General features: G+C 44.4%; 1 protein-coding gene across 1 annotated transcript in view; it reads right to left on the reverse strand.

Annotated features, from left to right (window-relative positions):
• Positions 1–14439, reverse strand: part of OPN3 (opsin 3) — a 418841-nt gene that overhangs the window by 52513 nt on the left and 351889 nt on the right. The window contains exon 2 of the mRNA XM_078646931.1: positions 12244–12563. Within this exon, the coding sequence (XP_078503057.1) occupies positions 12244–12563 (320 nt within the window). The remainder of the gene's footprint in view (positions 1–12243; positions 12564–14439) is intronic.

Genomic DNA, 14439 nt, shown 5'->3' on the forward strand with positions numbered 1-14439 from the left:
GATTTATTGAATTGCACTACCTTGTGTTGTTATGACAATTGCCTGATTGGCAAAGTAATGTTATGGTCTATGTGAGGTCATGACAAGTGCCTAGTGGGACAGTGATTTATGTGATTATGTTCTAAAAGTGTTTTATGCACAATACAAAGGATATTTTATATAACCTTGTGTGGAGTCTCTTTTTATGGTGTGCCTAGTGTGTCACTGGTGTGTGTGTGTGTTGGACAAATGCTTTATACATTGCCTCTGGGATAGGCCTAACTGCTCTGCCAAGCTACCAAAGGGGTGAGCAGAGGTTGTCATAGGTGTGTAACTCCCTTGCCCTGACTGGTGGGCTCTGCCTGGCTTATGTGCATACCCTAGCCAAGCAGAAAGGCCATTTCTAACAAGTTTTTCTACAGACATAACCCCCGAGGTCCGCCCTAGGTTTGGCTGCATTGGTCGTAATACCCTAAAGCCAGCCCTGGGTGTAGGCAACATGAAGAAAAATTTTGTATTCTCTGTTACAGGACTTAGGGACTTGGTTCCTGAGTCCTGAGTATACAAAACATATAAAAACAATACAATACAAAAATATGTAAAAGGGCGTCATATAGGATAACCCCTAACCCTTATGGCCGAAAAGAAAATATAAATAATTAATTTGGATTGTCAGGGTCCTGCGGGACTCTCGAGGGACCAGCGTGGCCTTCATGTGGTTCTGTGGGACTCCTGCAGGAGTTAAGCTGGACTCAAAAGAATACTAGGTAAGAACGACTGTTCTCAGAAAAGACGTGTGTCAAACAGGAAATGTGATGCTGTGACACAAGTTGGCTTTCACCTCCTTCTAATTAAGACTTCTTTGTAGAAAATACATAATGAAGGAGCAATGCCGTTGTCTGATTTATGCACTGCACATCATTTACATTGAGCGGGTTTCATCTTTGAATAGCACTTCACGCCAGAGCAAGCTACTTCCAGGCGCTGGCCACCGGACAGTTCCCATCAGACGCGAATACCCCTCTTAGGCCGCTTGGGCTCACTCTGCAGTGACTCGCCGGCGGGCACTCGTCCTGAACTTTTCCACCTCACCACCTTCAAATGTCCCCAGTATTTATTATTTTCATTATTTGCACACAAAAAGATGGACAACTCGGAATTAGGCTGCCAGGGGTTATTTAGAGGAGTGAAGTAACAGAACATCCACTGCAAAATGTGAACTGTGTCACCCGACACCCGAACCACATCCACTTTCTAACTTACACGTCAGGAGCTGGTTTTCTGACAGGGAAGTAGAGACCAACTCTGCCTTCACGTCTTAAACATTCCGGTTGTGCCGCTTCTAAATGGGGCTGATCAAGGAAAGCAAATGTTTTTGTTAAATGCTTGAAAACGAGGGAAAGTGAAAGCACGCGACGCGATGCACGCGCTGCCAGCCTACAGAGACTGGAGGTGGCACGCACGGACAGGAGATGTGCACGCGTACGGAGTGCACATCTACTGTCCGCGCATGCCACCTCCTGTCTCCCTTCGTGCACCAAAGCCACGGCAATAGAGTCTTCACTAGCGAAGCAGCTGCGCTGCATTCGTAGCGAGACCTAACAAGGAAAATGTTAGATGGAGGTGGTTGGAAGGCGGGTCATGGGTGGTTATCTGGTAGTGGGGGCTGGGCACAGGGCTTGCACGCAGGACAGTTCCTGCAGCCAACGCCCTGCTGAGCGTGGCCAAAGGCCAAAAGTCGTGCAGAGCAGGGGTTAGCCACAAATGTATTGCAACTTGCATTGCTGTTATGCACTGCTTCTGACCTCACGTTACATTGCTGACAACATTTAAAATCAATGGGCATGTAAATTATACTTTGCAGAACTACCTTATCTGAGAAAATGAATAGCCAAAACTTGTTTAACACTATTCCTCAACCTTGTTCTAAAATGGGTCAGCAACACCGGTTTGCAAAGCAATTCACTATAAATAATTTACATTTCTTTCACAGCTGAAAGAACACAAATACAATCCCAGGTACATTAGCACAGCACAGTGCAGAAAACACATCCCATTACAACTGCTAACATTTCAACCTCAATTCTTTATTCCCCTGCAGTGTGAATATCTCAAATTAAAAATTAGCGAAAAACAATAACTATGAGCAAGCATAATTGTTCGAACCTTACTAGAGATGTCTGGCCCGAGCCTTCTCAATCAAAGTTTCTATTTTCTGCTGCTTACTAGTTTTGTAAATTCCTCTTAAAACTGAGATAACTCTGAATCTAACTAAAGTATGGTTCCGTCTGTTACATTGATGTTTAATGGTTAAAATGTACTTTCCCGGTGGTATATAACTCAGCCAGTATGTAATCAGTTCTTCACGAATATTTAGTTACAGTGCATGGAGGAGTATGGTGAAATTACTTCAGAATTTTTGACAATTAAATGTAAAAGTTCGAACAGCTCCATAGATTCAGTTAGGAGCTGTTCCCAATTCCTGAATTCGTCTGTAATTGTTTCACACTTCTGTGTGACACAATGAGCACAGCTAGCCCCTTCACTGAGCTAAATTTATTGGAGGAGATGGAAGAAAACATGTGTATCCTTGATTTGCTCCCATGTATTTACAAGACTTTGAGAATTCTGAACGCCAGGCACATAGGTTCTTCAGTCAATTCAGTAAAGGCCTGGCTATCAGAGAGTCAGTAATGTTTCACTCTTAGGACCTGCTTCTGCTGTGGAGATACCTATCTCCAACCGCTCTCTGGCACCCTGTCCAATTTACTGCAGTCCCAGAACTCTCAAGTCAAATATTTTTTTTAAACTGCTATCAGTCAATCCGCAAAAATAAATAATCTACCTAAGTTCTTCATACTGGAGGCCCATTAGAATTAGGCAAGAATAGACAAATGGGAAATGGGGTGTAGGTTAGAAAAGAATTGGGAGTGGGAAGGGCGAATGTTCATGGATAGCAACGTTGGGGAACACTCAGGGCATATTATCAAGCATGTTATCGCGACTTTAGCGCCCCTTTCCGGCACTAAAGCGGCTAATTTTTTAACGGACTATCAACAAGGCCAGGCTAACATGCATTCGCGCATGTTAACCTGCGAAAGCAGCCTATCTTGAAACACAGCGATGAATATCCCTAATTATATGCATAGTAGGTGGTCCCTACATGAACTGCATTCAGAAAGTCGCTATCACAACTTCGCCGTATTAGCAACATGCCCCGGGACCCGTGAAGCGATCAAAAAAGCCGCACTAGACGTGGTTATCGCCGGAATCCAACACCTATTTCAAACCTGACTTAACCATCCTGCGAATGGGAGGTGGATTGGATGGTTAAGTCCACACATAACTATCATCAAGCTGTTCATTATCGCCGCATGATTATTGCTGTTATTTCAACATTAATGCAGCTTATTGCCGCCTATCGCTGGTTTTGGCATCGCCTGTCAGCAAAGTGTTGCTAATACGCCGCAAACACGGTGATGTAAACCAGCGATAGACGGCGATAAGAGAAAACGCACTGAGCGTACATTGCGATAATTATCGCATTCTGGTGTTAATATGCCCCAAAGAATCTAAATTATGCAATTTAGTAAGTTAGTCAGAATATTAGCCTTTGACTGATAGGTGAAAGAAAGGTGGGGCCTTATTTATGAGGCCTTGCGACAGTTTTGCGCTTCCGTTGCGCCACCTTTTGTGGCGTATCGGCGGCGTAAAACATTCCTCCTTTTGCGCCCTATTTAAAAAGTGACGCATCTAAGCAGATGCGTCACTTTGTAAACCCCTGCGCTACATTATACCTGTGTCAGGTATAATGTATGCAGGGTGGGCGTTCCCATGTAGGTAAGCCTCGTAGAAGTGACACAGTAAAATCTACCAGATTTCACTGCGCCACTTCTAGGATGCAAATGCGTCAATATCTTACGCCTGCCTCATAGCAGGCGTAAGACTAACACAGCCCCTTTCACATGGGGCTTGCTTCATGTGAAAGGACACATTGCTGGAGTTGCATCACTTTTGTGACACACTCCAGCAATGCGTCACTTTTGAATCATACAGATATGTCAGAAATACTGACGTATCTATAACTCCTTGCAACATGATGCGTCATACAGTAAATATGACGCATCAATCATGTCGCAAGGGTGGCGCACTGAGAAGTGACGCATTGCCACTTCTCGTAAATGAGGCCCGTGGAGAGCAAAGCATGGCTAAGACATGGGGCGTGTTTACACGGGGGCATGAGGCGTTGGGACTGGAAAACCAAGACAATGGGATCTTTTGTGAAAGGTCACAAGACCCACCCGTACCACAGTAGGAGCCTTTATCAGGCAATTTCAACAACTGCAAACACTAATGACAGCAATTGAAGTGTACTTTCCCGCGCCCAAGGAACCCATTCATAGAAAAACTCAATCTCTGGTGTATAAAACCGATCACACCTGGACAGGTTTTTGGAGAAAAGTCACATGACCCACCAAAATAATCCCCACTCCCAAGCCCGCCACAACAAGAAAAACGTGCAACCTACAGATGACACCAGCCGCGGCCGGTAGTGGGAGTACCGGCCGGGCGGTGACGTGGGGAGGGGAAGGGGCAGGGTGGGGGGTAGTAATGTATGAATTTCGTTGCGTGCACTGCATCATCAAATGAGATGCAGTATGTGCAACGAAATTCGTTTAATTTATTTATATGTTTACTTACCTGTTAAACTCCGTAATCCATACATTACTACCCCCCCCACCCTGCCCCTTTCCCTCCCCATGTCACCGCCCGGCCGGTACTCCCACTATCGGCCGCGGCTGGATGACACTGATCGCACCCCAATCACACAAGTCAGGTAAAAATGAGCAAGACCCACTTCACCCCCAATACCCTCCCTCCATTGTTAAATTCGGCTACAAAACCAGACGAAAGTTTGCACTCTGAAAACAACATGAGCACACAAAGACCAGCTTTGGAGAAAGCTGTGCTATACAAAAATCACATAACCTAACAAAGCCCTGGATGAAGCCAAAAAAGATATAGATGAAACTGCTGTATCTTTGGTTAGCTTAAAACGCAAACATTTCCTAGATCAGCCTTTGAAAAGTCACACGCAAATGAGAATAATGGTTTACTTATAGTGACTAGGCACAAAATATTGTTGGCAGGTCAAGCCCAAAACTTTTCCACAAATGAGACCAGGGTAGTTAAAAAACACATAGACAAAATATGGGATACGCACATTCAAAAAGCAAGGATGCACTAATTATTATTTATTATTATTTTTATTTGAGAGTTTTATATAGCGCTGGCTAGACCCGAGGGAGTCAAAGCATAACACCTAAAATAGCAGTCCAAATAATGTCGCTGGAAGTATAGTTCCAAAACCATGGCAAAGAAAGCATACCTTCATTTTTGCAGGAATGGGTGAAAAATACCAGCCATGACCTACTCTCTGGCTGGTATGCACTACTGACAGTCATGTGGCCATCTTTACTCGTTTCTATATGTGAAAAACTAATTGAAAGCTGCAACCTCCACATGTTTTTAAAAACAAATAAGTGAAACAAGCATAGGATTGAGCCATACATGCAATGCTTCGGAACCGTTTACTGCTGGATGGTATTGTGTGCATATTAGGGTACAAAGACACTCAGGTTAGCAACTGAGATGATTTCCTACCAAAGGGACTAACTCTGAAGGTATTTGCCTAGCTTTTGAAATAGTATAGCTGTTAAGCCTGTTTTCTAACTAAAATCATCCACCTTGTGATAGAAAGCTGAAAGTTGGTACAGACATTCGTCCTTGTGATAGTAATTATATAAGAGCAAGACCCCAGTGGCCAACCAAGATGGGCGGATAGGCATAGACAGATATGACATACCTCCATGATGCTTCAGCCAAGAGGAGCAGAATCCTGACAAATCCAGTGGCATGGGAATGAATACAAGCCAGAGCTACATGGCCCAGCATTCTGGTGCCACTCGCACTATGAATAATTGAACACCAACCCCCATTTATGGAGCTGTGCTGTATATGGATTGGGGATGGGGCTGGGACGTAGCTGGAGGTGCAGCCTTGTGCAAAGACAAGGGCAGCACTTTGTGGAGGCAGAGCGGGAGGAACAGGGGTGAACCCTTGGAGCTCCTGCATGCCACCAGCCCGGTTAAAGATCCGCTAGGTGGCTGCGGCTGATTGGGGGATCAAGAAAATGCGTCCACAAGAGATTGCCCAATCCAAAATGGCAGCTCTCTGAATGTCACCTGGCTCCAACTGAGGGCGACTGAAGGTGGATTCGAACAGCTTCTGACATTGTGACAACATCAACCTGGCTGGGGGGTGAGTGGAGTAAGGAGCAGAGTGGCGCTCCCCTTATACAGGCAGCCTTGGCCATGAAATTGCCTCATTGGTAGTACTGCAGTGCCGCTCAGTGCCACATTTATGGTGCCCGGTGTGTGGCTATTGGCTGGGTTGAGCGCCAATTTGTTGCGGGCTGAAATGCTGCGGGGTGCACCATGCAGGTGCTGGGCTCTAACTGGGGTAATAGTGCTACAAGGAATGCTCTCAGCTAGATGGAGGGGCTAGAGCACTGTGCCCTAACACCTGTACTTGGACAATCTATAGAGTGCCCAGTCGGATGCAGATGGGCTGTATGACAGCTGCTTTGCAATAGATAGCTAGAACAGGAATTGAGACTGGGGAAGAGCTGTGCTGTAGAATGTCAAGCCGGCCTGGCTGAATATTGGCAGTGCTATAGAGTGTGGAGGGGTCCTGGCTGAACATTTGCAGTGGAATCAGGTGATGGGTCCTGTACAGGGAAGAAGTGGCATAAGCGCACAGCAATAAAAATGCTATGGGCCATGCGGGAGGCAGACTTTTGACTGCACCACTCCGCAGGAGGCCAGTGGTGTGAAAACGTGTAATTGCCAGACACTGTGCCATACCCGCCAGTAGCTGAAGGAGCCCCCTAATGCTGAGTGCACTGTACATAGCTGAGCATTCAGGCAATCACAAATATTCAAGGCAGAGACTGTGTTTGTTTATATACCAGGCCTGATGGGGCGCACAAGGTGAGATTTAACACATAGACTCCCACCAGTAGAACCACCATGGTGGAAATTGCAATCCAATACCATTGTGCAATACACGGTCCCTGGATTGGGCCCCCAGGAACAGGGGCCAGAGAAACATGGGGCACAGGCATCAGCGGACTGTTCGTAGGGCACAGCTGAAATCCTAGCAGCAATTCAGGGATCCAGGCAGTTGCTGGAAACCAAAATGGATGCAAAGTCAATGGCCATGAATCATCCTCTCCTTAATTTAGGTAAAGTGGCTGAATGTGTGACCACCAGTGAGAAGGATGTAGCAGCTTTAAAGCTGGAAATCTAGAATCTCAAAGAGGAAGAGTGTGTGAAAGAAGCAGAAGAAAGCTCAGGATGCAATAATCTATGCTTTGTCTGTTTCCTGGAGAAGGCAGAGGGTCCCTCAGTAGAGCTTTTCCTTTTCCTGATCCGGAGCTGCTCCCCCCCCCTCCAGCGCCTTGAGACCCTCACAGGTGAGTAGCGTGCTTTAAAAACCCCTGATTGATTGATTGATTGACATCAGTGTAAATCACGGTTGTTCAATAAGGCAGTAATATGCTATAAAAATAGGTTCTGTGATGAAGAATCAGGCTAGATAGCAAAGTACTCAAGTAATGTAAATGTGAGGAGAAAATGAGAAAGTTGAACAAAATGCCTGAAAAAGTAGTTTGATGTAAGGATTATTTATATGCAACGTGAGTCTTATCATAATAATCTGTGCAGGATCGTACAACTTTACTAGAATGGTGAGTTCAAACTGTATAGTTAGAAGAATTTAACTCAAATGTATTTTAAGTACAGATACTTTCATCATTACAGTGAAAGTTTAGAGATTCAGATAGCACCCTGCACCGGCATCAAGCGTGCTCGTAGTAGGTTTGGTCAAAACATCACAGGAAAAAAAGATTGGGCCATATTTACACGTGCTTATTGCCACAGGAGAGTCACTTTTTTGTGACGTTCCTCAGGGCTGGACTGGCTACTGGGTGTTTTGGTCAGCTGCCAAGCGGGGGCCCGATTTTACTGCTGTGGGGGCTGATTTATGTTTAGGGGACCTGCATTTACTTCTAAGTAAAGAAAGCAAAACAAATGGTTTTAAAGTGTCTTTAAAACCATTTGGTTTTCCATTCTTTACTTAGAAAGGCCCGGTAGCCAATCTGGCCCTGACGTTCCTGTGGCTAAAATCCCTTTGCCTTATTTACAACTTAACGTGCCTTGTAAATGAGGCCCTTTTTTGCGACGCACTTAGCGTGAAAAAGGCGGGCAAAGGGTGTTGCGGTGGGTGTTCCACCTCAACACCCACTGATTTTGATGCTGCCCCCTACTTACAAGGGTGGTGTAAATATGGTGCAACTCCAAAATTAAGACCAGGGAAAACCTGTCTTAACATAACGAAAGAAGGTGAAATGTTACATTTCTCCTTGATTTTGCTGTTTCTGTGAGTGCTGCATTGTGCAATATCTGTAATACAAGGGAGTATTGAGTTTTAGAACGTGTAGTTCCTTATGCAGCATTGCTTAATACGATAGCTCTACTTCCGGTTTTAAAATACTAAATAATAGAGCTGCTTTCAGTTTCAGTACACAAATCCATGGAACCTGTGACTGTCTTAAGGCATCAATGATGAAGCAGAAACATAACTTTTACTGGAACACTGTGCTGTGCCCTGCCAATTTGCTGTATATTCCTGGTGTTCTGTTGGCATGGCAAAGAGACTAAACCTACTTGCAACTACGTGTTCCTCCTAAAGGTTTGAAAAGGAGGTGAGGATGACGTTTAGTAGTCTGAACATAATAACATTAAATAATAAAAAAGCATAATAGGCAATGGAAGGACTTGGAGATGCATTATTTACTCTAGCAGATCATAAAGAAGGTTTGTTACTAAGACCACTCTGACAGTTTAAATGCCTTTACTTTGACAGAGCTTCACGGGTCTCACCAGTAATTACTGCCACTTACACTTTTCACATGCTTCTCAGCACATAGGTCTTCCTGTTCCTTCATCCTGACACTTGACACTTACCTACTTTGAAGGAGGTAGGCTGACAGACAATGGTCACTCCTACCCCAATGTGATAGAAGCCTGTATTTATGGAAGGCAATGAGATTTTATGTTAAATTTACTTGAACTGGGATTGGCCGGCTTTAGGAGGAGTTTCAAAGGAGAGAAATGCAAGTGAGGCTCATATGTATACGTTTGAATTTCTGTACCTCACAGAACTCTGGAATACATGTTGCTATAATGTGTCACTCTGAAACAGAAACGGTGTCACTGTGTAGTAAACCAAGACTGGCACAGTGAGAGAACTTTAGTCATATTTGATATGGGGTTGTCGCTATTCAAAGCTGAGGGACCTCCTTGAAAATTACTACTCAGCCACGTTTAAATTACAGTTCTAAGTGGCTTAGAAGATCCCAAAAGGCTGCCTGCTGTAGACCGAAAGCATTCTGATCTTCCAGTACGGAGAAACCTCCAGCTTCGCCTTGAATCTCTGGACCTAGAAATTGTTCTTAGGTCTAGATAAACAAACTTCTTGTTCCCCTCATATGGACAAAGGGGGCCTGGTTGCCTAGGAGATGTATGCCTGCTGCCTGGAATTTGTTTCCTAGGCCAGCAGAGTGTGGAAGAACTTAAGGAAAGATGGATCTGTGTCCACCTGAATGAAACCAGCAGACCAGTGGCAACATGTAAAACTTCTGTGTTTGGGGAGTGGAGAAAGCGCAGCGTCTAAGAGAGTTGGTATTTGCGCAGCCCAACATTCTGCATTGGACCTAAAGTTATGGCGAGACCCAGCAATTGAAAACTGCAGGTTAGTGTTTTAAAAACGAGGGTCCGTGCAAGTTTTTATAGGCGCCTTTTTAAACAGAAACATTAGATGCTACAAGTGAGTGACACTAAGTGATTGAAACGGTGACTTTAAAGAACACAATTTTCCACAAACAAGTTCGTTTTAAGCTTCCTCCATAAACAGAAGAAGAAAGAAATCCACGTGTAGACTGCTCCAGGAAATATAAGGGAAGGTGTCCCTAACTATGGGGCCGATTATGATAGCGGTTTTCCCGCATCCTCCGGGCCGGCAGAAGCCACCGCCGGCCCGGAGGATGCGGTAAAACCGCTGCGGAGCCTCAAAAGACCCACCGCCATATTAGGATGGCGGTGGGTCTTGAAATCCATCCGCAGCTTTTCCGGCGGCTATCAGACACCGCCAGCCATATTAGGATGGAGGAAATCATATGCTTTTTCACGGTGGCTTTTCCGCCATGGAAATGCAGACGGACATTCACTTTGGGGGCCCGTTGCGGGCCCCCTTGGTGAAGGGAGGGTGGGGGGTGCACATGGGGGGTACCATAGGCATTTGCGTGCACAAAGCAGCAGGCACCGCCCGGTGCCTGCCGCTTTGTGCACGCAAATGCGATGCATGCATTTTTAACATTGCGGCGGGTGCAGCTTGAAGCTGCACCCGCCGCAATGTTAAAGATAAAGGATGTGACCGCCACCCTGGCGGTCACATCCTAATCTGCACGGAGGGAACGCCGCAGCCCATGCGGACCTTCCCTCCTCCTCTGGGGTCGCGGACGGACTCAAGTCCGTCCGCGATCCTAATCGACCCCTAAATTTGGATCCCTGTCTCACATGCATTGCTCTATGACAAAGTCCTGGATAGAGAACCGGAGTGGATAGAGTCCCGATCTGATGTAGGAAGCCTACAGCCTGTGAAGTTACCCCTTCCAAAAAACTGAAGGTGCCTGAAGTTGAAAGGTTCTAGACATAGCAGTTCTGCAGCCCACTGAAGAACTGGGAGGGCTTTGAGACCTGCTCCCAAGCTTGAGGGTGCCCTACTGCATCTATCCTCGGGGAAATGATTTGTTGGAACAAGTTATGAAGAAACAGGAAGGAATAACTACATACTTGATTTTTCACCATCAACAGGAAATATTGACTTCTGCAGGTAGCTCCTAAACTTTGTGGGAATTCCCTCCACCTTTACGGATTTCTGAAACCCGGTAGACTCTGTTGCAGCTACCCTATAGAGAGACAACCTCCTCTGCTTGGTGGAATCCCTAGCCCACTTGGAGGATTTTCATCTGACAAAAGGTGTTCACTAAACTATCAGGTCACCGTTATCTGGTTTGATGTCATCTTGCTGGGTTCATTGGATTGAGTGAGCTTTCCAAAAAGATTCCAAGTTCCAAAGTAAAGTCATTGACCCAAGTTCCACCATTAAAGTAAAGAAATGCAATTTGTGGGTCACATCACATGCTGTAAGTCAAACATCCATAAGATACATATTTTGAGGATTGTAATTGTTTGCAATTGAATTTTAATGGTTGATTCATATGCTTTTTATGCACAGGATATTTTATCCTTAATCTCTCCTGCCCCATTAACTTGTTTCTCCATTTTTCTGACATTACCATTATTTGATTTTGTCTGTTTTAAATCAATTTGGTTTGGGCCACTATTTATGTTATACGTAAAACCTCTTACACATTTCTCCTGGAGCTTGTCCTGCTGCTCAGGGTCAGAACAGGTGATGCAAAGATAGTTTGCTTCTTTATGTGTTTGTATTAAATGGCTTGGCTTGCTGTCATCTTGATGATTAGCCATTATGACGATGCCACCCCACTGCGTTAGACATTGGACCTCATATATAACATGTGATTCTCCAAAGACTATGGTCTATTTTGGAGGATCGCAAATGAGGGGCATCTGACAAACACAGCAGATGCCTCCTTTGCCAAGCTTGCGCCACCCTCCGGAGTCCTGCAGGGTTTCCATAGCTGTGTCTGTCAGCCCTTGGTAGCTCGTCTGGCACTGACTGAAATGTTTGAGAGACTGTTGCCCGAGGTAGGGTGGTGAACCGTCATTCAATCATTCAATTGCCCTTGCCCTGTACTGCCATGCTGGGTCCTCCTTCAGACTGAAAAGTGTATGTAAATGGCTATATGCTGTTGATCCTCCGGCCAAAATAATGTTGTGATAGCCTTTGCAGAGAATCCTATTAGGTCTTTGTGATTGTTATTATGAATGGGATATGTATGTGAGTTTGTTGATCAACTTGGTTGATGAAGTCAGTGTTGGGTACTAAAACTAATATGTTTGTTTAGGTATGTGTGTTTGGCATTTTACTGAACTGTGCAATTCAAACAGTACAGAATAACATAACACAGTTATCACAGACTGCCTAGTTACTCACCAATCTTATTGCATACAAAATATGTCCATAACAGTAGGCCATGACACCCACAGGGGCCACTAAGCAGGCTAGAAAGAAAAAGAGCACAAATGAGGCATCGTTGGGGTCTCTGGAGCGCCAGTCCACCGAGCAGCCGAGTCCATGGATTTCCAGAGTGTACCTGTTCCATCCAACAAGGGGGGCCCCAGTCCAAGCCAAGGAGTAGAGCCAGATGTAGGTGATAGCCCGCCACGACCAGGAAAAGTCAATTACCCTTGCTCGTACAACTCGGATGTATCGCTCATAGGCAAGAACGGTGAGTGTTGTAATGGAGACAATCCCTGCAAGACACAAGGGCAGGTGTAACACCATGAAACATTGCCTCATGTAAAGAGTCAGCAACATATACAAGCTAACATTAGTCAGTAAAAATATAATTGTCACTATAGATCACACACACACATATTTTGGTATGTTACCTGATACTGACCCATAGTGATTTTTGTATAGAACTATAGCATCTTGTTAATTAGCTGGAATGGAGGATTTTATGACACTAGTGATGTGGCTGGAAAAACTCCAGATCATGTTCAATTGCTTATTTCATTCTCATGATCGACCAGAAGTGAGGAAACACAATAAAGGAACGAGTCTCAGAAAACAAAAGCAGTACCTTTGATTCCAACTTTTGGTCAGAACTTGGGCTAGGATACTGCTATTACTGAAAAAGTAGAAATGCCAGAACAATCCACCCATATCGCTTTTAAACAAATAAAACTATTCCTCAAACGTATATGAATAAAACGCCTTTCTACACATAAGGTATGGCATTCGAAAGTTACGCACAGCTGGGTATGAAGGTTTTGAGAATCACCATTGATTCCAGAACTCTTTAATTCCTTTGTGAATCATGAACATAATGCCCCGCTCAAGTGGACATATCTGGCATTTTTGTGCATAAAGAACAGCTGAAAAATTACAAAACCCATGTGTAAAGATGCTCATTTACTTTGTTTGGGCTACTGCTTTTCTATATGAAGCAATATCCTTCGTGCAGGATAGTTGCAATGGAAGCTGTAAATCAGCCTGTATTCACTACTTTTGATGGCTTACATTTTTATATGGCCCTGATGTCATTATTTCATAACCTGCACATACCAAAAGTGAGTGCTTGCCGCAATTTTTATCCCTCTTATAGCCTTACTCCAAGAGATACTGAGGAATCTGAAGCCAAGTGCAACAGGTATTTGCAGTAATGTGCAGCAAATCTTATCGCACACAATGTATATCTATAACAGGAAGCCGTGGCAGCCACAGGGGCCAGTAAGCATGTGATTGTACATCCCAAACACTAAATAAGGAACGTAGGGGCATATTATCAAGGGATTTATGTCCACTTTTTTGGCTTTAAAAGCCAAGAAAGCGGAGATAAAATTATCTCCCTATTAGCAACAGGGTGCTAACACGCAAATTTGCATGTTAGCACCCTTTTTCTCTACACTTCCCCTTGCATCTCTAATGAGATGCAAAGGGGACATTCCAGAGAAAAATAATAGGAGAAATGTTGTTAAGCGACATTTCTCCTATTATCAAGGATTTTGCTAACCCTGTTAGTGATAAAAAAAGCAGCGCTAACCGCGGTTAGCACTGCTTTTTTTTACACCTGGTATTTTCCTGACTTAGCCATGATATCCTATGGAAGGTGGATATCATGGCTAAGTTTGTGAGCCCCTATCATAAAGCTAACGCCAAACTTCGAGAGATTATCGTTGGTTTTCCAGCGATAATCTCTCATTTGGCAGTTAGCGCGAGGATTTTCATCACTTCTGAGATAAACCTTGCTAATAGCAAGTTATCGTTGCGATAATTTCCGGCGATGCTTAGCGTTAAAAAATTTGTTGCTAAGCATCGTTAGCAATAAATATCGCTAATCGTTGGTAATATGCCCCGTAATATTTAATGTTTGAGCAAAGTTCGAAAAACCTTCAGATTCCTTCTGTAGAATGTATTTATTTAAAATGAAAAAAAAACAGCAGCAATCACTGCAAAATCGTGTAGAAGGCACCCGAGCATATGCCAAGAAGGACCCAGGTACGACAAAACGTCAGGAATGAGAGAGTGATCCGGACGCAGGGATTCGATACTGCGACTGGTTGCTACAGAAAATGGTCAAGAAAGCCAATGAAATGATGGAGGACTTATGGAGGACTTGTCTAT

This window comes from Lissotriton helveticus, chromosome 6 (assembly GCF_964261635.1).
Source record: "Lissotriton helveticus chromosome 6, aLisHel1.1, whole genome shotgun sequence".
NCBI classification, from domain to species: Eukaryota; Metazoa; Chordata; class Amphibia; order Caudata; family Salamandridae; genus Lissotriton; species Lissotriton helveticus.